Here is a 25170-nt window from a genome sequence, read left to right on the forward strand (position 1 = left end):
AACTAGCGTCAGCGCCTCTAGACCCTGGGGCCAAAGTCACTTCCCATAATGCCCCGTACCGGAAGTTGTTGCTTTCTAGTGGTCACTGTGGCTTTGGCTCTGTCGCTTTTTATTCGTCACCAGGAGGAAGACAGAGCTGGCTGCCCAGCCCAAAGGCCTATTAGGGGATGCAGTTATGGGCGCTGTCGCCGTGGGTGAGTTCTGATCTCAATGAGTCGCAGTCACAGCTCGCATGACTTCCCGTGCTCGGAGAGCCCGAATTTTCTGCCCTGAACTCGTTCTCTTGTCTAAGGCCCCTCTTCCCTAAGCACGTTACCCATCCTCGGCCCGGTGCCGCGTTCTCATTGGCTTTATGTCCTGTCACTTCCAGAAGCTGGCCAATGAGTTGTCGGTGGTGGCGCCTTTCTCGACCTGGTGGACCCCGAGGTTCCCCCAGGGGTGCGGAGCAGTTGGACTGAAAGGGGAGGTGTGGCGGGCGCCGGGCGACTGGGGGCACCCTACGGGTTAGAGCTGGGTTTGCTGCCGCGGCCCAGTGGTGGGTCGTAGGAAAAGCAGGACCTAGCCGATTCAATGACCCTGGGATAGGATACATCTGCACAGAATTTGAAAGCCCTGTTTAAGACCTGATGACAAAGTTTTCCAAACGCTTCCATTTTCAATGGAACCGAGCAGGCATGAGAAGACTGGGAGGGCATAGATGGTAGGGAACTGGGTTAATATGAGAACCGGCAAGACCAGCTTTGGTTGGAATTTTGTGTGGAGTCCTGCAAAGAGTAATTTGGCTAAGAAGCTAATTCTCATCTGAAGAATCGCCTGAAAAACTTAATATGATTCATTGATGTTTTATAGCTGATGGTACCTACAGTGCTCTTTTCTTATGACTCATTAGACGTCCTTCATACTTGTCAAAAATTTATTGGAACTCTATCCACAGCATTAAAGTGACTCCCCTACTGTCTGTCCTCTGCCTGCAGCAGTTACAATTCGTCTTTCAAGTTTACCTTTGGAGTCTGGGCTACTGCAGTCCTCAAACCAGATTCGCTAGTGCTGCCTTCACTGCTGCAGACTTCATCCTTTCCCCTTTTCTTTTTCACGGGAACGTGGTTGCTTCGTTCTTATGTACATACCTTTGTACCTTGTAATCATCCTTTTGCATCAGGTACTATTCTTTTTTCCTATTTCCCTGCAAGAATTATTTCTTGAGGACCTACTAGGTACTAACACTATGTTAGGTGTTGTAGCCAAATCAGAAGTAAAGCCTAAAACCATTTCTTTCTCCCAGAACTTTAGATTCCAGATAGACACATAGTACATGTCCAGATTAAAAATGTCCCAGCTAGAGATCAGAGGCATAGAGGTGGGGCCGAGGTGTTTGGGAGTGGAGGATACCCAAGAGACTGACTTGATAGGCATGGAAAGAGTGGTGATTTTGGGGGGCGGGGGGTGGGGGTGGGGTGGTGGAAGACCTCCGTTTTAGTTCTGTCTCTGACCTCCAGTGATCTTTCATCATTTTGCTTTTGAGTTTCCTCCTTTAGTGAAATGCTCTATTTAAAGGGTTGTTGTGAAAAGCAAATGAGAGAATGTTTATGAAAGGGCTTTGGAGGTCAAAAGCATCATATAGTTAAACTTTAGTGGTTCTTTTTGAGAAGTAGTGAGAGTCAGAATTGCCAGAGCATTGGGGACAATTTCTAAAGGACCATGAGCGCAAGGCTGAGGAGTGTGGACTGGAAAACTGTTAAATACTTTCAATCAAGAGAGTGAAGTGATGGAAATGGCATTATTGGAAGGTATATCTGGTATTAAAATGCAGCACAGATTAGAGGGAGTTTGATTGGAAGGAAGAATGTGGGTGCTGTTTTTTTCCCCTAAGATCTATAATTCCGGGTAAGATAAGTTAAATGTTGTCTTTGGGATGAGAAAAAGCACATAAAATATACCTCGTTTTAAATGTATCTATATACTTTGTATTCTTTTGTTGTTTATTCATTTGCTTTGTAAACATGAAACTTGTTACATTTTAGATTATCTTTGTAAAGATTAGCAGTTACTCGATGTGGCACTTATTTTTCATGCAAACGTTTTTGAATTACCTTTAGTGACACTAACCCATTAAGAGCTAAAAGAGGAATACTCCTAAGACTAAGACAGAGCAGGATGACAGCTAAGTTTCAGAATTAATGGGGAAGTGTTTCAAAACATATGTTCCAAGTCTTTCCACTTATGTAATAAGAATTTTAATAAGCATCCCAGATCGGATAACATTGTAGAAATTTAAGTGGTTTTGACACTAAGTTACTGTAATGTATGTTAGATACAATTTTTCAAAATCATTGCTATTATTTAAAGCTAGGTGGACCTGTATGTACTTTCAGCACTATTCACATTTGCTGGTTTTGAATTGTTGACTAAAGAGGTGAAGAGTTGATGTACAGCTAGATTTGTCATAGTATTCCAAATTGATTTGGCAGTAATGTAATATAAATAGTTGAGAATACAGTTATAATCAATTCTTGGTTAATATCCATAGGGAATTCTGGTGTGGAGAATGCAGAACAGTGTGTCACTTTTTGTATTTGGTCTTGAAATTATTTTGAAAAATTTTCTAACTCCTGTTAGGAGTTTGTTTTCAGAATTTTTAATTTTTCTTAGAGAAATTATCAATTTAATTTGCATAGACTGCAGAACTAAGAAAGGTAGTTTAGAGGAAAAGGAAATCAGCTGAGGTTTAAACATGCCACCAGCATTCCATTCATTAATGTAGTGAGTTGAATTCCAAATAGTGTAAAGTGCTGAGACTTTTCAAGATCTGTATAAGAATACGTAGGTTCTCTCCTGACCTTTACATTTATTGAAAACCTATTAATCTTACTAAGAATCAGTTTCCTGATCTATGAATCACAGGAGTAATACTATCTATTCTATCTACTTCAGAGTTTTTATTGAAAACCAGATGATGTATGTGAATGGCCTTTATAAATTATAAAGTATGATAGGCAAAATATTATATGTGGCTGAGTTATATTACTTAGAGAAATATAAAACAAACTTTTTTTTTTGTCAAGCTAACTTTATCTTGTTTTCTAGATTGTTATTTTGTGTCAGTAAGTAATCCATAAAGTGCCAACATGGGAAAGAAACGGACAAAGGGAAAAACTGTTCCAATTGATGATTCTTCTGAATCTTTAGGTATATTTCCCCAATTGAACCTTTAAAGCAATGTTTATATATCTAAATGGACATATATTTAATATGTAAAACTGGGATCAAAGTGTATATTATTGTTCTGTAATTTGCATTTCAATTTATTGTTTATATCTATGTCATTTAATAGTCTTCAGCATTTTAATGGCATGATTACTCCATTGATGTAAAAGACCATGGGTGCGTATTTCATGATTTATTTAGGTAATAAATCTATTGTTATAAATATAGGTAACCTTTAATTTTTCAGTGTTAATAGATGGAGCGATAGTAAACATTTTACAGCTAAATCTCTGTGCATATCCGCTTATCTTCTTAGTATAGATCCTAGAGTTAGAATTGTTAAATAATATAAATATTTTCAAGGGTCTTTTGGTTCTATTGCCAAATTGCCTTCCAGAAATGTTTTACTAACTTGCAGGCCCCCTAGCAGCATAATAAAGGGCCTACTTCCTTGAACTTTTTAAATACTGATTATAATATCATTTGTAAAAATCTTTGCTGATTTGCTAGTTGAAAAGGAGTATCTTCTGTTTTAGTTTGTGTTTCTTTGCCTACTTACTGGGATTTAGTAGTTTTTTACATGATCTCATTTGCATTTATATTCTCTTGGTGCAAGTTCATTGGACATAAAGCTAATTATGCCCCTTGACTAGTTTCTTAACCTCCAGGGTTCCAGAAACAACTGAAGCCCTTTACAGTGGCTTACAAAGCACTTTACCGATCTGGTCCCAAAAGCCTTTTCAGTCTCAGGTCCAGCTGTTTGTTTTTACACATGTGTGACTGCCATTCTGAGGAGATAGCCTGCATTTTTACATTTTATACCTACATGCCTTTGTTCCTGGGATATGTCCTTTTCAGATTGTTTTTGCTCCTTGAGTAAAAAACACTTTAAACTGTGAGCTTTGAAGTGAAAAAGACTTGAGTCCAAATTCTGGCTTGGCCACTTAGTAGTTTTGTGACCTTGGGCACTAAAACTTAGTTTTCTCATCTGTCATGGAGGATGGCAGTGACTTGCTTCTAGGATGGTTGTGAGGATGAAGTGAGATAATGTATGTAAAACATTTAGCACACTCTCAGGCTCATGGTAAGTACTTCCTACCAGTAATTTTTCTTACTGTTAATATCTTATAAGACTGTACAGACGTTCAACTTTTGTTGACTGTACTGTCTATAGTTGTGAAAGTTTCGTTGACCTTTGCCTTATCTTGTACTGCTATAAGGTGCTTTGGAGATTCTTATGCATTTATTTATTTATCTGCCTCTCCTGCCAGAATGTGAGCTACTCTAAGAGAAGAGCTCTGTAGCTTGGTCAGTTTTAATTTCCTTGGCATCTCCCACAGTCCCAGGCCTTCGGTAGTTGTATTGCTGACTAAATGAAAGACCTTCTCTACAAACCTTTTAAAATAAAGAGAATAATAAATATGATGAAAGACCTTAATTAAAAGAAAGAGTTAAATTGAAGTGAATTTGGGGTGGTGGTGGTTATATCTAGGATGTCAAAACAAAGCAAAATTTCAAATTTGTATAAAATCTCTTTCTCACCGAATCATCTTATTATATTCAAGTATGAAGCAAAAATTTTAAGTTTTCAGATTAACAATTTGTGTATAAATTCATTCTTGAAGTTCAAATGAAGAGCAAGTTTTAAGATTATCTGAAGAAAGCCATATTTTACTTCTGTACTCCTTTATTGTTTTAATAGAACCTATGTGCAGACACCTTAGAAAAGGATTGGAACAAAGTAATTTGAAAAAGGCTTTAGTGAATGTGGAATGGAATATTTGCCAAGATTGTAAGACGGACAATAAAGTAAAAGATAAATCTGAAGATGAAACAGAAGAAAACCCTTCAGTTTGGCTATGTCTTAAATGTGGCCATCAGGTATGCTTATATTTTGACCTACATGGGATTTTATAAAACTCTGAATGTTTTTAGAAGTATTACCTAAGTACAGCGTGGGTAAGTAGGACGCCAGCTGGCATAGGTCATGTTTCCTGGGGAACAGATTCTGAGACTGAGGTTTGTGAGATTTAGGTGGTTTACAGGGGTGTGTCCTCACCGCATTTTTACCAGGAAAACTGGGAGGGAAGCAGGACTAGGCAGAGGGAGAAGCTGAACAAAGAGGCAGGACTACGGGGCCTCAGCTGATCCCACAATGAACTCTGTCCTTCAGGGATGTCCTGCATTGAGGCAAGGGGCTAGGCCTTTGTACTTGTGCGTAGACCCATCATTGGATCTGGGCTGCCCATGGGGAGTGGGGTAGGCCACTGACCTTGGCCAAGGCAGCTCCCTTCCACTGACCATAATTCCTGGGGATGGACAGACTGAGCTGTGAGCTGTCAGGAGGCCACATTCTTGGTAGCTGCGGGAAGGAGTGCCTTGGACTTAGGGATGGGAGGTATCTGGGTGGCAGAGCAGCTCACAGGTATGCCATGGTACTAAAGGTCAGGACCTCTTTGTCATCCTAGTGGTGGCAAGTCAGGTTTATATGTTAGGAAATGGAACCATACAATATACAGCCTTTTGGGATTGGCTTTTTTTCACTTAGCATAATCACCAAAGATTCATCCAAATTGTGTGTATCAATAGTTTCTTCTTTTTTTTATTGTTGAGTAGTACTCCATGATATGGATGTACCACTATTTATTTACCTTTTGCAGGATATCAGGGCTGATCCATTTTTTGGCAATTGTGAATAAAGCCGCTATGGACATCTGTTCTCAAGTTTTTGAATTTCAAATTTAATTTCTCTGGGAAAAATGTCCCAAGTGTAAAATAGCTGGGTCATATGGTCATTAAATGTTTAGTTTTTTAAGAAATTATCAAACTGTTTTCCAAAATGGCTGTACTAGTTTATATTCTGACTAGCAATGTATGAGTGATCCACTTTCTATGCATCCTTGTCAGCATTTAGTTGTTTATTTCAGCCATTCTGATAGGTGAATAGTGATATGTTGGTCAGGCAATTAAATTTATATGTTAGCAAAGAACATATTTATTTGTATTTGAAAGGTTTTCGTTGAACCTCTTTAATACACCTGGTGAGCATAAATTTATTTTGCTATTTCAAATTTTCCAGAATACATTTCCTATTATAAATTTTATTTATTTTGCTACCTAATTAATTCCTATAATCAATCAATATTAACTGTTAACTTTTTTTCCACTATAGTTATTTTTTGCACTGTTAGCAAGTTAACCTCAACGGTTGTCTTAAGACAGCTCATCTCATTGTTTCAAATGGTCTCAGATGGCGTCATAATTTTCAAAATTAATATCAAATTTAATTCCTTAATTTTAGAATCAAATGTTGAATGGGATAAATTAAATGAGTAGTATTCGATAGCATAGTTAAGGAATTAGGAGACATTGATGAATATCTTCCCTTCAAAGTATATTTTTAGCTACAATAGAAACAAGACCACTTAAGGTGCTATAGTCTCAGGTAGTTGCTGGCCTGGTTCAGACAGATACACAGTGAAGATGTGTTTCTTAGCAGTGATTTAACTAGCTGGAGGCAGGAAATCTGGTCATGTTCTTTTATGAATAAGCCTATACATCTTGTAGGTAAACAATCTCTCATTTACTTGTTCAATTCATACTTACCGACCTCCATCCATTTGCTAGATTATGTTGATAATAGATTAATTTGGATTTTGTGCCTTCGGGATTTATAGTCCAAGGGAGAAATGATGTAAACATTAACAGCTTGAAGGAAGAAAATCAGGAATACCTCCAGGAATTTGCATCATGTTTGATGGGAGTGTGTTTATAGGAAGAATGTGTTTTGTCATCTAGGAGGATAAAGGTAGTTCTTCTGAGAGGAGATAGCCTTTGAGCAACATCCTGGAGACTGGGTGGGAGTCCATCAGTGGCAGGAATGGTAAAGGATCCCAAGACAAGTGGCATAACGGGGACAAAACTATTGTGAAGGTGCTGAGTGCGTTTAGCTGGTAGATGGTATGTGAATAGGTGAATTATGGGCGCTAACCCTGTGAAGGTAGATTGGGGTCAGAGGCTATCAGTGTTGTTGATTAGGAGTTTAAGAGCAATTTGTAATTTTTGGATTGAGTACACGAACAGTGCTTAGTTTTAGGAACAGTAAACTGAAAACATATGCATGTGAAGAAAGAGGTTGAAGTTAGGGAAATATTTAGGAAGCTGCTGAAGAGTCCAAACTGGACCTAGCGAGTGACTGAATTAGCATGGTCCAACTGGGACTGGAACAGACAGGTTGGAGACGCAGAGCACTGTGGGTGCATGGTTCTCGAAGGACCTTCCTCAGCGGCCTCGGTTGCCTATTCATATTTAAGTTTTAACAAAAATCTAGACTCTCTTTAGAGTCGAACATGTTATTTTCAAAATTGTGAGAATGGCAGAATTTCTTGAGCCACTTTCTTGTTTATTATAGATTATGAGTTCTTTTCTCTTTGGGTGAATTTGTGTGCCTTTGAGATTGATGGTTATGATTCTCTAGGGCTGCGGCAGAACTTCGCAGGAGCAGCACGCGCTGAAGCACTATTTGACACCAAGATCTGAACCTCACTGTCTGGTTCTTAGTTTGGATACGTGGAGTGTATGGTGAGTTTCAACGCCTGTGCCCATTGACTGAAAATTATTTGAAATATTGCAGAGTGGAGCTATTTGAAATGTTTAAGGAGCAAGAAAGTTTAAATTTTTGTGTTTCTTTAAGTCCCATCACTATCAGAAGGCTAGAGAATGTGGTGTTATGAAAAGCTTTTGCTTAGTATTGTACAAACACAACCATTGTGTCATGTAGAAAACTTAGGAATCTTCACCCTTTTTTCTTGCTTGTGATACTATAAAGCATATGGCAGGTTTTTAGTTTAAAAGTTGGGACACAGAACAAATTCCAGAAAAACTGAGAATATAGGAAAAATTTGGCAATGAATGTGCTTATAAATAAATGTCAGGCTGGTATTTCTTACGTTTTAACACCATTTAACACAAATTTTCACATCTTTAAAAACCACTTACAGAGCAGTGTTCACTGAACATCATCTGTCAGTTATAAAATTTGTTAATTTTGATGATGCAGGGTCTGTGTTTTGTATAGAAAAAACTTTTCATTTTAATGTTATAAATAGCCATTTCAGTAAAATGTTTGGGGTCTTTTCACAGTATTTCAATGTAGCCATAATTTGGGCTAATCTTATTAACAGTAAACCAGAGTTAATATGGAAAATAGTTTTATTTTCAGTTTCTCTAGTAGAATAATGTAATGGTTACACACTTTGGGTTCCAGGAATAATAATTTGTCCCCTTTTTTGGTTGTCACTTTGTCACTTTTCTTCTCTGCGGTCTTTTGGGACACAGGTGTTACCTTTGTGATGATGAGGTCCAGTATTGTAGTTCAAACAGACTGGGTCAGGTGGTTGATTATGTCAGGAAACAAGCTGGTATTGCAACTCCAAAAGCAGGTAAGAAATATCAGTTATTTCCTAATATCTACTGTAATGTTGATTTATATATATCTGCTGATATTTAGATTAATTTACTGTATTGCCCAGCATTACATGTAGCTGAATAACATTAATTATGGTTGATTTCAAACTATGAAACTATTTTTTTGATTAAGAATGTAGAACAAAGAATGTAGATAATTCTAAGGTGGGTATCTGAGAAATTATCCAGTCAGATGTGATGAAAAGTCTGGACTAAGTAATAGGCAGGGCAATAACGTCCTGTTCCCGTACCCTGGCACAGGGGCTTAAGATGGACTTTTTTTACTTAATTTACTTTTCTTGCTTTTATTTGGATGATATAAAAGTAAAGTACTTGTAACTCCTTCAAAAGGCCGGATACTTCTCAGGTATTTTTCATGCATAATTAAATTAATTGGGTCAGCATGCCTCCTGACCATTAAGCTTGTTTAGACTAGCCTGGTTACAGAAGTATCTTTGGCAGAGCCAGAATTGTTCGTTCTTAACCTCAGGATTTGTTTTTGACACACAGAATTCATTAAAAATTTTATTTCATGTCCATATTCTTTCCTTGCTTGCTTTGTATTCCAATTTCACAAGGTGAGGTATGCTCATTTATAAAAAAGAAAAACAAAAAAACCCAAAAACTTATGCATAAAAAAAGGGGTTTATGCTAAAGCATATCCTACTTGGTTTCATTTGTCAAATGAACGCTTACATCAGTTCTGAATATTTTTTATTTATTAGCTATTCTCTCTTGATGGTAATTTACTTATATTTATTGGAAAACATTTAAAAATCAAACAGGTGGCAAATAATATTAGGTAAAATTCACAAATTCTAGTACTTTGTCCCAAGAATAACTTTGCATTTGGCATGGCTGTATTACATGTTTTGCTAAATCTTTTCTCCTTCCTTTTTTTCCCCCTAAAGCAGCAAAAGATAATGGCAACATTGAACTTGAAAATAAAAAATTAGAAAAGGAGAGTAAAAATGAACAAGAGAGAGAAAAAAAGGAAAACATGGCTAAAGAAAATGCTCCTGCGAATTCTACTTCCCAAATAACTGTGAAAGGACTCAGTAATTTGGGAAATACATGTTTCTTCAATGCAGTAATGCAGGTGCCAGTGTTAACTTTTTCCCCCTTTAAAAAGTCTAGTGTTGGGCAGCCATTTAGCTCAGTTGGTTAAGAGCACGGTGCTCTTAACACCATGGTTGCCGGTTCGATCCCCACATGGGCCACTGTGAGCTGCGCCCTCCATGACTAGATTGAAACAACTGCTTGGAACCGAGGGGGCTTAGAAAAACACACTTAAAATAAATAAAAAGTTAAAAAAAAAATCTAGTGTTTTCCTAATATTATAAGATGTTTTTTCATATTTGTTATTACAGTATTGAGTTTTTTTCCCTGTAAGTAACTTATTTCTGTGTTTTCAAAGAAAATTTAAGGAAATGTTTACATTGCATGCCAGTAAAAAACACTGTGCTATACACTAGGGTATAGTGGGGTTCAAAACAAAATGACCCCTGCCCTCACAGAATGTGCTCTGGGGTAGGGGAAGCACAGGAGAAGCTCTTGAAGAAACAATTATGTGCCTAGTTACAGGTGGTGGTAAGTGGTGGTGCAAGAACCATGGTAGTGGTGGTAGAGTAGCTACTTCATGTGGGGTGGTGAGAGAATGCCCTTCTGAGTGATGAATAAGCTCAGAACTGAAGTATTTATGACCAAATAAAGTGGGGACCACAGCATGCCATTACTTTTTCTTTCCCAAGATACATACAATAAAGATTGCAGTGTTGATAGTGATTTTCTGTTTTGGTAGACTAGACACTTGAAAAATATCTGAATGAACTGATTTACCTTTAGATAATTTTCGTTTTCCATCCTATATTCCAGAATTTGTCACAGACACCAGTACTTAGAGAACTACTAAAAGAAGTAAAAATGTCTGGAACAATTGTAAAAATTGAACCACCTGATTTGGCACTAACAGTATGTACTTTAAAACTTTATAATCTGTAATTTTCCTCTCTGAATATTAAGGAAAATATTAATTGTCCTCTCTCGACATTTTAAATTATTTTAGAGCATTGAAGCTCATTTTCATCTTTTTTGTTTGTTTTAGGCTACCCAGTTAAAGATTTTCAGACCAGTAGAAATTAGAAAGCGTCTTTATATTTATTTGCTATGTGTATGCCATGTTCTGCTGTGCTCTAGTAGCTTCTTTCTTCTAAATGTTGTTGATATTTGTGATGCCCTGGGCGTGTATTATTATTTTTAGCATCTTTTCAGGAGACTTAGATGCTGGGTAGCCAAATTAATTTTATCCATTTTTGTTAATAACATTTTGCTTTGGCTCTTTTACTTTTTAGATAGTAAGTTCCTAATAATCCAAATTTAAAACAGTAGAACTGAAGTCTTCATAAAATAGTTCATGACCACAAACTTACATCTTTTGACATGCATTTTGAACTTTTAAATGGACAGCTCTGTTAGGAACATTGGCAATATAGATTGACTAGTTACATTTTGCTGAAATAAACGATTCCAAAATTGGACTGAAGAAGATTTTTTTTTTTTTTAATTCCCATATTCAGGAACCCTTAGAAATAAACCTCGAGCCTCCAGGCCCTCTTACTTTAGCCATGAGCCAGTTTCTTAATGAGATGCAAGAGACCAAAAAGGGAGTCGTGACACCTAGAGAACTCTTTTCTCAGGTCTGTAAAAAGTGAGTATCCACTTTGATTGTGCTTTCAGTGCATCAGTAAGATGGTGAGAAATTATGTGAAAAAATTAATAGCATTAGAGTCGACCCAGGACATAATACTAAAGCATTGTTTATTTCATTTGGATTAAAAAAACCATACTTTATGTGAAAATGAAATCTGCCAAGGGCGTTGTTGGATTAACCAGAAATTCTGAGAAACTAGGACACTCCAAGGTTTGGGATGTGATCCTAAGATTTTGTAAAAATAGTTTCATACTTTAGTCGACTCATCATTGCTTTTCTTTTTTTTTTTCCTTTCTTTTTTTTCTGTAGAGCAGTACGGTTTAAAGGCTATCAGCAGCAAGACAGCCAGGAGCTGCTTCGTTATTTATTGGATGGGATGAGAGCAGAAGAACACCAAGTTAGCATATTTTGACCAGTGTATTTTATAATTCCATCTTCAGTAGCTTGTCTGTCATTTGATTTATTAAGCATTATTAAAGCAATGAAAACTAGTCATTGAGGCCGTTGTATTTAAGATTCTTTTCTACACCAGCCTTTTCAACCAGTATGTTTTAATCATTAGAGTGAATGAAAAGAATTAGAAACGATTCTCCTTTTCCTGATGTTTCACATTTCCAGCATCATTGTCTAAAGATTCTGTTGTACAGGCTTCTACCAGGAGGGCCACCCAGGACTGGTAAATGCCTCTCCCAGAACAGGTCCCAGTTGTAACGCCCCTTTACTCTTACTTTGAGGTGATTTAGCACAGCTATTTGAATCTAGGAAGTACAGCAGGTCCTCGAATAATGAATAACAGTCGTTTCATATAATGTTGTTTCATTGTAACATTGGTTAGCTACCTTAGGAACTTAACTCTTGTTTATATCAATTAGCCTACAGCAAAATTGGTTTCTTTATACGTCATTTTGCTTAAAGTCACAGAACCTATTGACAACATTAAGTGAGGACTTACTGTATATTCATTTTGTGAGTTGGAACATTTGTTGTATTTTTAAATGTTTATTAATTGCCAGGATATAAAGTAATATATTTGGGGATGTGAATATAATTAATAATAGTAATAATATAGTGATAACTAATACTTATTTTGCTCCTATTTAATGTCAACCACTGTTCTTAGTATTTTATGTGAATTACCTTACTCAGTCCTCGAAGATAGGACAACCGTTCTATAAGGTAGATGCTGTTATCTTTTTCTCCCTCCATAGATTCTGAAGCTAGGATGTAGAAAAGTTTAGTACCTCGTTCAAGGTCACCCACTAATGATGGAGCTGGGATTTAAGTGCTGGAGTCTGTCCCTAAAGCTCTCATTTAACCATTCTGCTTCTTGGACATGATATTTCAGTGATCTTTCCAAAGGAGATAAGCATGTTTTGTAAAGCATGGGCATGAATAGGTTAAAATCTTGAAGTGATAAGACAATGCTTTTATTCACAATTTAGTGATTGTTTTATAATTACTTTTTGCTCCTTGAATTAATTTTTAAAAATGCGATTTCTGAATTATTAAGTTTTATTCAGTAAGTTTGCAGAGCTAATTCTTGATCACTTTCTTGACTTGAGTACATATTTTCTAAGGAAAATAACTATAAAATTTTAAGTTTAATAGTTATACATATATCCATTTTATTACTTTTAGAGAGTGAGTAAAGGAATTCTTAAAGCATTTGGTAATTCTACTGAAAAATTGGATGAAGAACTAAAAAACAAAGTTAAAGGTAATGTCTGACTTTTTGAATTAAACCACTATAATTGAATTCCTTTATACTTTAGGAGAAAGTTACTGGCACATGTATTTTGAAACCTTGGTTATTAACGTATAGTTTCTCTTTTATCACCAATGATTTAAAAAAAATATTCAATATTCCAACGGTGAATATTTTAGGAAAAATTTGACTTTTGGTATATTCTTGTTATGCAATATTACAGTGAAATTTGTAAAGATAGAGCTATGATGACACCACAATTTTATTTTCTCATTAGACTTCTCAATAGTGGTAATAGGTGAATTATACTTGCTCGAGTTATCAGTGGCTGGTTTATTATTCACGGAGCCTACTTCTTTCTTATTATTGTGTGACATTTTAAAAAAAAAGTTTTAGCATAGATCTGTCCAGTAGAACTTTCTGTGACGATGGAACTCTTCTATACGGACTCTGTCTGATATAGTAGCCATTAGTCACCCGTTGGCTATTGAGCCCTTGAAATGTGATTGATGCAACTGAGGAGCTAACTTTTTATTTTTATTTAATTTTTATTAATTTAAATTTAAGTGACTAGTGGCTACTGTATTATAAAGCACAATTTAGAATCAACACGTAGTAACTCTTTGCTCTTTGGTGCCCCGTAGGGCCTGGCCAGTAATGGAGAGATCATTCCTGCTCACACTGTCTGTCATAAAATGTGTTTCTGTATAAATAGACTTCTATCATTTGAATAAGGCTTATAAATTTCATGTATTTAGAAAATGGAGTGACCAGGTAGTAAAATTATGTCACCTTATACTAAATTTATCAAGGTTATTTCTGGGAACACAGGAAAATAGAGAATTTTGTCTGAAACATTATCCTGAAACACTTTTTTTGTTTTGTTTTGGTTTTGATTTTAAATGGAGTTCAACCTCAGAGTTCACAAAGCAAGTTACGTGCATTCTTTCCTAAGTTTGCTGCCGAATGTTACAATGTTAGAGCTGGATGTGAGCTAAAATATCCTTCATCCTAGCCGGATCTGCTCATTTTACTAGTGGAAATAGTGATACACAGAAAGTCTCACTGACTTGCGCAGTTTATTTTCCACTGACTAGATCTTGAATGAGAACTTTTTTCATTTTCCTGAGATGTGATTGTGTTATATTTTGTTACGCTCTAAAGTGGAGAGTTTATGCTACTGACTATAGCATAAAAATAAAATTATGGGAACGAATAGAGGAAAACAAGTCTGAGATAGAAAATTAAAAAGTTTTAGGGTTAGATAGGTAAGCAAGTAGTTTTAGTTTATTGAGTTAATTATATAAGGGTAATTGATAAACTTTTTCCCCTTATAGATTATGAAAAGAAAAAATCAGTACCAAGTTTTGTGGACCGCATCTTTGGTGGTGAACTAACTAGTACAATCATGTGTGACGAATGCAGAACTGTAAGTGGATGTAGTGCTGATTTTATTCATTAAATAGAGTACAGTCTATAAGTTGATTCTTTTAAAAACAGAAACCTCTAGTTTCATAAGATCATCTTTTTTGAACTATCCAAAGATGCATAGTTCTTTGCTGGAACTATGCGCACTCCTTATATCTGGAAGAATTCAGCTTAATATTTCATTTCATTTCCCCTAACCCAGAGTCCTCAGTGCTGTATAATTTTCACTTTATTTTCTTAAGCCTTTATTTTAAAACTTAGCTCCCCCTCTCCATTTCCCCATGATCTTACTACATAATGTTTAAAATAAATCTTTTTCCTTCCTTTTACGTTTTCTTTTTTGGTTGGTTAAGGTCTCCTTGGTTCATGAATCTTTCCTTGATTTATCTCTACCAGTTTTAGATGATCAGGTAAGAAAATTGAGTTTCTTTTATTTAAGCAGATTTTTTTTTTTCCTGTGTTAGATTTTATGGGGGAAGCCTTGTCACCTTTTCCAAGTTTATACATTACTAACCCATAGAGAATTTTTCTTAATGTATTTGAGATAGAAGAATTTTAAAGATTTGAGTAAAGGATGAAGTAAATACATTTTTTTAAGAGGATGGTGTGTCTAGAATTCTTTATAGATATTTAACTTGATTAGTTTACATATAGGAAAGTATTTTCTTCACATTAAAAATTACTGCTTATTTTCATTAAGACTAACCACAAATCCTTTCACTCTTAAGTTCATAAATGTTGATAGAGACTTTCTCAGTCTTATGCCATATTAATTTGATTCCTATCCAGTAATAGTAGGAAAAAAGAGAACATGCTATGAATATTGAATAAATTATTATTCAACTTAAATATGAATTTTAAGGGTCCCTTTAATTATTGTTACTTAGTGATCAAAGCCTTACCAAATTTACTTTATTTTCTCTTTCTCTAAAACTATCATTTACATGCGAAGAAAAAAAAAAAAACAAGAAGAAGAAATGCCTGTATTGGGACATATAAATTACTTATAAACAGAAAGTGCATTTAGAAATGGGCATAATCACAGCGTGATACTCCACGTAATAAAATTTGTTATATTTTTTTTTATTATACTTGCATGTGAAGTTACCTTTTTTTACTGTTTTTGTTTGTTTACTGGGTTTTTCATATGTGAAGATTGCTTTTTAGTATTTGAGATGAATGGATTTTATTCTTGATATATTTTCAAACGTTGTGGAAAAATAAATCTAGTGTAAAATAGGAGTAGAAAAATACGTAACATGAAATCTCTTCACTAAATAGTAGTTGTAAAATTTTGTTTTGGGCTCATATTCTCTCCATATTTTAAGAGTGGTAAGAAAAATATAAATGATAAAAATCTGAAAAAGACAATGGAGGATGAAGATAAAGACAGCGAAGAAGAAAAAGATAATGACAGTTACATAAAAGAGAGAAATGATATTCCTTCAGGAACAAGTAAGCACTTACAGAAGAAAGCGAAGAAGCAAGCCAAAAAGCAAGCCAAGGTGGGTCATTTGGAACAAAACCATATTTTTCTGATTTTATATTTTGAACTATTGTGTTCGAAGTCTGAATGACATTGCTAAACATGTCTCTTATTTTATATACAGCACTTTCATTTAGCAAGTACAGAATTAATTCATTTACTATTCTCTGTTGAGAAATTCTTTTGAGTATATATAAAGAAAAGGTCGTGTTTGTTTTTTTATTCCCGCATTATTTGTGACAACTTAAAAAAATGTTTTAGTTCATTTTAAACAATTTTTGAGTTGTTCATTCATTGACATTCAAAATGTAAAAATATATAAAGGTGTATAATAAATGTCACCTTCCACCCCTGTCCTTTTATGACACAGATAGCCACTTTCATCAGTTTATGCTTCCTTCTGGAGTTTCTTTTGAAAAATATGATCAAATTAGGTAGTCATGTTTTTACCTCCTTTTAAAAATCATACATATTGTTCTGGACCTTGTTTTTCCTTTGTTTCTACTTAATTAGATTATTGGAGATCTTTCCATTTCAGGACACAAAGATTTATTTTTTAACAGCTGTATAACATTTCATTTTGTAGATGTATCAAGTTCACGTAACTATTTCTCTATTGATTTATTAAGTTGTTTGTGTTCTTTTGCTATAATGGCCAGTGCTGCAGTGAATAGCCCTATACAGTCATGTGTCACTTAATGACAGGGATGCTTTCTGAGGAATTGGTCATTAGGCTATTTCGTCGTTGTGCGAACGTCATAGAGTGCACTCCTACAAACCTGGATGGCATAGCCTACTTCACACCTAGACTCCATGGTACAGCCTATTGCTCCTAGGCTACAAGCCTGTACAGCACGTTACGGTATTGAATACTGTAGGCAGTTGTATTTGTGCATCTAACCATAGAAATGGTATAGTAATACAGTGTAAAAGAGAAAAAATGGTTCACCTGTGCAGGGCACTTACCATGAATGGAGCTTACAGGACCAGAAGTTGCTCTGGGTGAGTGAGTGAGTGGTGAGTGAACGTGAAGGTCTAGGACATTTCAGTGCTCTACCGTAGACTTTATAAACACTGTACATTAGGCTGCACTAAATTTATTTTAAAAAAAAATCTTTCTGCTTTCTCTAATAATAAACTAGCCTTAGCATACTGTAACATTTTTACTTTATAAAGTTTTAAATGTTTTTAAGCGTTTTGACTCTTGTAATGACATTTAACTTAAAATACAAACACATTGTACAGCTGTAATAAAAATCTTTTCTTCCTTTATATCCTTATTCTATAAAGTTTTGTTCTACTTTTAAAACTTTTTATTTTTTTACTGTTTAAACATTTTTGTTAAAAACTAAGACATGCACACCCTAGCCAGGCCTAAACAGGGTCAGGGTCATCAGGATCGCTGTCCTCCATCTCCACGTCTGGTCCCATGGGAAGGTCTTTAGGGGCAGTGACACAGGGAGCTGTCCCCTCCTATGATGACAATATCTTCTTCTGGGTCCTGCCTGAGGCCCTTCTTGAGGACGTGTCACTCTTTTCAGAAATATATTCAAGGTGGTTTGCTTGGTTAGTTTCTTTTTTCATCATTGATTTGCTTGGAGCAGATAATGCACCATGAACATTCCTCTCTGTTAATGTAAACCTTTCTGTGTTGGGGTCCATGTTTTCAAACTTTCTAAGGAGCTTGTTGAGGTCTGCAAAAGCTTCTGCTAAACCCTTCGCTGAATTTCTTGGGGGTTCTTTTTACTCACCCGCAGTTAGTTACCTTTACTCTTGCCTCTTCAGCTGTGCGTTCCTGTTCCAGTTCCCTCGACTCCTCATTGGCCGGTTCCTCAGGCACCAGCTCTAGGAGCTCCTCCAGGTCATACTCACCCACACCCACGTTAAGTTGTTCGCCGTCTCAGCCACAGCCTTGTGGATTTTTGCAGTGTTTGTATTATGACATTATGATGGCGACAGCATCACTAGGTGATAGGAATTTTTCAGTTCTGTTTTAATTTGATGAGACCACCATCATGTGCAACCATTGTTGACCTAAGTGTCGTTATGCAGCACACGACTGTACAAATGTCATCTGTAGGGTACATTGTGAGAAGAGGGATTGCTTTTGTAGTTTTGATAAATATTACCTAATTGACCTCCACAAAGGTTCTACCAACTTATGTTCCTACTAGCAACTTATGAGACTTGTTGTTTCTCCTTATCTTGACATCAGTGTTATCAAACTTCTGGATTTCTTCCAGTCTGATAGATGGACAGTATTAACTTAGTGCAGTTTAATTTTATTATAAGTGAAGTTAGGCATGTTTATGTTTAAGAGCCATTTGTGTTTCTTTTACTTTGAAGTATTCACTTATATTCTTTCCCCATTTTTCTTTCATGTATTTTTAACTGAAGCACATCAGACAATGTTTATGTCCTGTGTCCTCTATGCTGCCCTTGAGCCTTCTGCTATTACAGGTTTTCCTCACGGGAATGACCTTTTAGTTATAACCAAAAATGCTAATCCCTCAAGTCTTTGCCATTCCAGTAACAGGAATCTTGATGAAATCCACCCCACCCCCACCCAAATTGGGAATAGGCTGAAAATAGCAAAGAAGTGATTTTAGGGGAGAAAGTCCTTTACTGTCCGCTGTACATGTCGCTTCCTTGCTTTCTCCCTAATTTGGGGCCGTTCATTTCCCGGAATATTTTCCTCTGTCCTGTGGAAAGCAACCTTGTACTTGTTTATCCTTGTGTTTTCAGTTTATTTTCCCTTCTTTTTCGCATATATAGTCAGATTCCTCACATGGTTTAATAGTTGGCTGCTTGGGTTGAACAGTTTTACTCCTCTGACTAGATCACTTCTCTTAGAACACAGACCATATTTTGCACATTTTTATTTGTCCCCGAGTGATAATTTTTTGATGGTAATAGTTTATACCTGCTTGCAATTAAAGAACTTTTCTTCATAATTTATTTGATCCCTGAGACTAAAGGAACTTTTAGGATTAGAATTCTGGGAGTGAACTCTTTCTCATTAACTATTTATTTTTGATTGATAACCTGATGTGGTACATGTACGCTCTTTCTCTTCCTCTCAGTCTAATTTTTAAAAAAATATTTTGTACTTCCTACACAGAATCAGCGAAGGCAACAAAAAATTCAAGGAAAATTTCTTCATTTAAATGATATCTGTACCATTGACCATCCTGAAGATAATGAATGTGACGTTGAAATGTCACCTCAGGGAGAAGTGGATATTAAATCTGACCATATCTCAAAAGAGGAAGTTACAAATAAAGAATACTGTGTTAATCAGAAAGATTTGAATGGCCAAGAAAAAGGAATAGAAAGTGTAACTGACAATCAAAAATCCACAGAGGGAGTAGATACGAAACATGTCATCATGGATAATGATGGGGAGATTTTGTCATCTTCTCCCAGTGAATGTGCTAGGAACCTAAACGGTGCCTTTGAGAAAGAAGGGAGCAATGGAGAAGTGGACATTTCCAGTGGTTTGAAAAACCTTCACTTGGATGCTGCTCTTCAACCTGATGATATAAATATAGAGCTTCTGAATGACAGTCATACTGGGACCCAGGTGTATGAGGTTGTAAACGAAGATCCAGAAACTGCTTTCTGTACTCTTGCAAACAGGGAGGCTTTCAGTACTGATGAGTGTTCAATCCAGCATTGTTTGTATCAGTTCACCCGAAATGAGAAACTCCGAGATGCTAACAAACTGCTCTGCGAAGTATGCACACGGAGACAGTATAATGTACCAAAGGCAAATCTGAAAGGTACTGAGATTCTTTCCCTGAAAGCACAGTTAGTGTTCAGGGGCACACACTGCACGACATAGGTGGGTGTTCCTGTTTCACTGGATCTGCTTTGGATGGCATCCTTAAGTCCCCTCTTCTCCGTAAATATTGTAATGGAAGGATGGGTAAGCAGAAGTGTATTGAAGGGGCTAGTACTCTGTCGCATCCCAACAGCAGCTAAGGTGGGACACTTTGCTCTCGGAACCCTGTCCCTGTTGGGTGAACCATCCCACTGGCGTGTTACCACAGCAGGACCCTAACAGATAGCGGCTACGGCTTTGTGTCCTCAGTCTCTGGTCAGCGTTTGCGATGGCCCTCATTTCCCTGGAAGCCACACTTTAATTCTTCAGTGTGCTAAAGTGACATGCCCAGTGCAAGGTGCTGGCAGGACAGGGCTGTCTTACAATCTCCCGCAAATACAGAACAAAGATATAATTTCCTTCCTCTTTTTTGTTTTTTCCCCAGCTTGGGTAAGTGGAATAGGGAAGAGATCATGGATGCCTAATGATTCTTACTAGAATTGGTGAACCATTTTTAAAGTCTAGTTTTTAATATCTTTTCATGTCAGTACAAAAAGCAAATTATGTTAATTTCATAGCACCTCTGTTTAGAGCAGGTTTCAGCGAACTGCAGTCCACAGGCCAAATTTGGCCTGTCGTCTGTATGGTCTCTGAGCTAAAAGTGTTTCTTATAGAATACTTGAAAATGATTTTATGGTAGAGAACACTAACTTTAATTCCCAATTAATGAAATGTTATTTCTCCAAAAGTAATTCCATTCTTTTCTGTCATACTCAAATAGTACTAGTTTTTGAATTCCATCAGTAAAAATTTGTGGAAGTTTTTCTCATATATGAATACCTACAAAATATCCTTGATTTGGTCTTGGTCCACAAAGCTAAAAATATTTATCTGGTCCTTTCCAGAAAGTTTACTGATCCTTGCTTTAGATGTTTGAAGTGATTTTATAGCAACTGAATGCTTTAAAGTTCTAAAATGATTTTCACACTGCTAAAATTTTTTTTTCTTTAGGTGAAAAGAAACATGTTTACACTAATGCCAAAAAGCAGATGCTAATTTCTCTTGCTCCTCCTGTTCTCACTCTTCATTTAAAGAGATTTCAGCAGGTACCCCTTATTTGTTTTAAAATTTGTCTTGTGTGTGGTATCTTATTGGACAAAAAGACATTAGTACCTTGGCTTTTCACTGTTTTGGTGACTCCATCTCTCCTGGAAGACTTTTGCTATGAGCAGTACAATTGTCAAGTTCAGTTCCAAATTTCCAAAGTACCTTCAGAATGTTTTCCCTCCTATGGTGGTTATGGGCTTGACTAATTGGGTGGGTCTCTGTGAACAACACACTGCACCTGGTTAGAGTGTAAGGCTGGGAACGTGCGCTTCACAGAAAAGTATTCTGTGATTGCTCAGGTTTAAAAATCTCTGGTCTAATCTGGCTTTTCTGGATGGCTTTAAGCAGAAACATCAAGAATTTTCTTTAAAAAAAACCCAAAATTTCTTACAGGAGCAGCTTTCTTAATGCGTTGGGTTGGGGTGGGGGTGGTGTGTGTGTGTGTGTTTGTGTGTGCGCGCGTGCATGTGTCAGTGTTACACTGAGCAAAAAGAAACCAACTTGAAATCAATTAGTGATCAGGGAGAGAGAGTCGCCTAGGAAGATTGAATTAGCGCTGGATATTGGTATTCTTTTGGGCATCAGAGTGAGACTAGTTTATTTGATGTGTACAGCTTTTCCAAGAAAAGATCTTAATCTGCTACCCCTCTTTTTTAGGCTGGTTTTAACCTACGCAAAATTAACAAACACATAAAATTTCCGGAAATCTTAGATTTGGCTCCTTTTTGTACCCTTAAATGTAAGGTAAGTAACAGTGGTCTTTTTTGGAAAATCCTTTAAAGGGAAATCAGAGCTTATCAAATAGTACAACAGCAACTCGCATTAAGTGTGAAGTTGGTAAGAATTACTGAATAGAGTGGGTCTTCGATCTTTGTACCTTTATAATTTCAAGATCTGAAATGAATCATTTTGAACATTAGGTTTATTATTTCAGTTCAACATTTTTTTGAACCCCCATTATTGTGGCAGACATTGCTTTGGGAGCTGAGGGTACAGAACTAAAGGTGAGCAGGTATATTAATGGATAATCTCAATTCCATATGATTATGTTAAGATGGGTCTGTTTCAGGGGTGGTGTGCACTTATCCCCGCATGTAGGTGGTTCAGGGGAGGCTCTGTGAAGTAGACCATGTCTCAGCTCGTTAGTAGGATGAATCAAGAGTAAACGTGTTTTCCAGGCAGAGGGAACAGCAGGAGCAAAGGCAGCAGTGTGGTGGGTGCCAGGGATTGGCAGGATGAGCAGATTTAGAGCTTACAGGGGAACGTTGGGAGTTGAAGCCAGAGACGTGGGAGAGGGATGAGGTTTTGGAGGGTTATCACGGTGAGGAATGTGGGCTTTATTAGGTATGCAGTGGGCAGCCACTCAAGAGTTGAAAGCTGTGGTCATGGCCAGATGTATTCCACGGGTTACCTGCTGAAGCATGGAGGGAGGCTGGCTTTTTAGGAGGAAATGACTAGAGGCAGGGAAACTAGGAGGCTGTTGACTTACCTCAGTCAGTAGATGATGAGGGCGTAAACTAGGGCAGGGGAGGGGGAGATTGAAGGAATATTTCAAGAGGTGAAATTAAGCAGGCTCAGGATCAACTGGCTCTGGAAAATAAGGCAGGGCCTGTAAGTGGATGCTGCGGGTGACACAGAAAGAGGAATTGAGCATGATTCCCAGGGCCTGGCTGAGTGACTAGGTGTATGGGCCGAGGGGAGTGCCATAAACTGAGGCAGGAAATGCAGGAAGAGCACGTTGGGAGGTGGAGAAAGGATGAGTTCAGTTTAGATACACTGACTTTCAGATATTTTTGAGATATTCATGTGGCTGTTACGTTTAGAAAGCATTTGGATGTACCCGAGGCCCAGGGCAGAGAGGTTAGGGATGGAGATGAGAATCTGGAAATAAATACATGGGTGATGGTTAAAACTGAGAGGAGAGGATCTCATGTAGAACATGGAGAGGGAAAGAAGAGGTGGCTAAGGCAGAACTCCGGCGAGCATCTGAGTGGAAGAGGCATAGCTAGAAGAGGACCAAGGATCTCAGCAAATCTCTATGTTGAAGAATTTGGGGAGTCAGGATGAGCAGATTTAGAGCTTACAGGGGAACGTTGTAACTATTATATACTCACATATCAAATATTTCAGTATAAACATTAAATATCTTTATCTACAACATTTGAAATGATGGAAATCCCTTCTCCCAAAGTTAAAATTTTCCAAGCAAGGTGTTTCAGAGCTGGTGGGTAGTGAATTAGTTATTTTTGTGTTCTCACCATAGGCCAGGGATACTTTCACTGGCAAAAATTCTTTGGTTGGATTAGTTCTGAATACAAGGTAATCAGGAATCCATCTTTAGTATAAATACCATTTCTGTGTTCAAGTTTCAAGGAAAGGGCCAAGTGCCATCATTGTTAAGAGTATCAGTGAAAAAGACTAGACAGTCTAGAGGTCATGGTAAATTTTTCAAGACTTGTTGGTAACTTCAGTAAAGATTAAGAAATGAGAAAATTGAGAAAGAAATGAGTATATTGGAGATAAAGCATGTTGATATGTTAGAGGCTTTGTTGAAAAAGAAAAGTAGTGGATCCATGAAGTTTTTTGTTTTTTTTTTTTAAGTCTGGGAGACTTAAGTACATTTGGAGTAGTCCCAAGAGGAAAATCTAGAAGTTGAAGGTACAAAGAAAATAAAAATAATTGATTAAGACCCTAGAGGAGGCTAAAGGGGCTGGGATGAGGACACCAAATTGGAGTGTCATCTCTGAACCAAAGGGAGAGAATACTTCGTCTTCGTGAGAATGGGCAACTTGTAGTTGTTTAGGTTGTTTTCCTGAAGTGGGAGATGAGGGCAGGGCAACAGTAGAGATTAAGAGGCTGGGGGTAAGGCGAGGCTAAACGAGAAAACTCTTGCAAGCTGTTATTTGTTTCTCGGCCAGGAAACTGATTACATCAAGTGGCCTTGGTTTATGGTTCTTCCTGCGGGAAATGGCAGTGGCACCTTTCTAAGACTGTGTGCCACTACTCAGTAGGCTGAGACAAGGTCGGGAGAAAATAGTCAAGTTCAGACTCATGATTTCTGCATTCTCAGTGAAGGTTAGAAACCCTTTGCTTAGTTTGCCAACAGTATCTGTATAAAGGGGACTAGAACTAACTTATGAATTCTGTTCATTTTTAAAGAATGTTGCTGAAGAAAACACAAGGATACTGTATTCCTTATATGGAGTGGTTGAACACAGTGGTACCATGCGGTCAGGGCATTACACTGCCTATGCCAAGGCAAGAACAGCGAACAGTCACCTCTCTAACCTTGTTCTCCACGGTGATATTCCACACGGTAAGATGTCATGCAAAATTCCGGTATTCAGCACATATATGGCAAAACCAAAATAACAAACTTGTTATCTTTCCACGTATACTTACTTTTACATTTCCTTGACAGATTTTGAAATGGAATCAACCAAAGGGCAGTGGTTTCACATCAGCGATACACATGTGCAAGCTGTGCCCACCACTAAAGTACTAAACTCACAAGCATACCTCCTGTTTTATGAGAGAATACTGTAACGATTTCATAAAGTGTTTCCTCTGGAAACACATTCCTGGCTTTTATAACGGCTGTAATAATAAAGAAGTAAAGACTGACTGTAAATCATGTTCACTTAAAATTAAATACCAGAAGAAATCATGTTTATTGAAATATTGAAGGGAAAAATACCTATAAATTTACATTGGCCTTGTAGTGTCATAGTGGTTATTTTTACTTTCAGTTTCTGGGAAGGATTCTGAAGTAAGTCCTCTGGTTAGTATGTCTGGGTGGTGGATTATGACATCAATAAACTGACTTATCCCCAAAACTTGTTTTATTACTTAGAACCCTAAGTTGTATTGACTTACCCTACTAGGTAGTATTTTAAAAAATGTTTCAAACTGTCTAGATAATGAAAATTCACGATAAGGGTGTTAATTTTATAAGCATAGCTATAATGATATTGGAATTCTTCTGATACCATACTGTGGGCATGAGCTGGCGTGTAGGCCTAACTCAGCACTTGCTTAACTGGCTCAAGGTAGAAACTTGTGGGACTCAGTAACTGGGTACCAGGTCCCCTTAATGCCAGCATGCCAGAGAAAGCCTGTGAACGTCCACCTAATAAATTCCTTTTCACCTAGCCAGCCAGTTTGAGTTGAATGCAACCCTAAGAGCCATAAGGATACCAAGCCTATCTAAACTTCCTTAAGGTTCTATTAGGATTTCTTTG

The 25170-nt window shown here is 37.0% G+C and overlaps 1 protein-coding gene across 5 annotated transcripts; it reads left to right on the plus strand.

The window, feature by feature from the left end:
* Positions 1-39: 39 nt before the first annotated feature.
* On the plus strand, positions 40-24759 carry USP16 (ubiquitin specific peptidase 16). 5 transcript variants are annotated; one of them, XM_033122809.1, is made up of 19 exons: positions 61-194; positions 975-1159; positions 3085-3186; positions 4907-5085; positions 7682-7785; positions 8542-8645; positions 9582-9769; positions 10546-10641; positions 11247-11377; positions 11690-11777; positions 13019-13097; positions 14423-14514; positions 14867-14923; positions 15842-16018; positions 19121-19781; positions 20834-20928; positions 21587-21673; positions 24089-24245; positions 24351-24610. In XM_033122809.1, exons 3-19 carry the CDS (start codon positions 3126-3128, stop codon positions 24473-24475), a joined length of 2481 nt encoding a protein of 826 aa, XP_032978700.1. In that variant the 5' UTR covers positions 61-194; positions 975-1159; positions 3085-3125; the 3' UTR covers positions 24476-24610. The 5 variants fall into 5 exon arrangements, with proteins under 5 accessions (XP_032978709.1, XP_032978692.1, XP_032978700.1 ...); XM_033122818.1 differs by lacking the exon at positions 975-1159 and having other exon boundaries at positions 40-194; positions 9585-9769; positions 24351-24759; XM_033122801.1 differs by lacking the exon at positions 975-1159 and having other exon boundaries at positions 57-194.
* The last annotated feature ends 411 nt before the right edge of the window (positions 24760-25170 follow it).

The sequence above is a fragment of the Rhinolophus ferrumequinum genome, chromosome 2 (genome assembly GCF_004115265.2).
Source record: "Rhinolophus ferrumequinum isolate MPI-CBG mRhiFer1 chromosome 2, mRhiFer1_v1.p, whole genome shotgun sequence".
NCBI lineage: Eukaryota > Metazoa > Chordata > Mammalia > Chiroptera > Rhinolophidae > Rhinolophus > Rhinolophus ferrumequinum.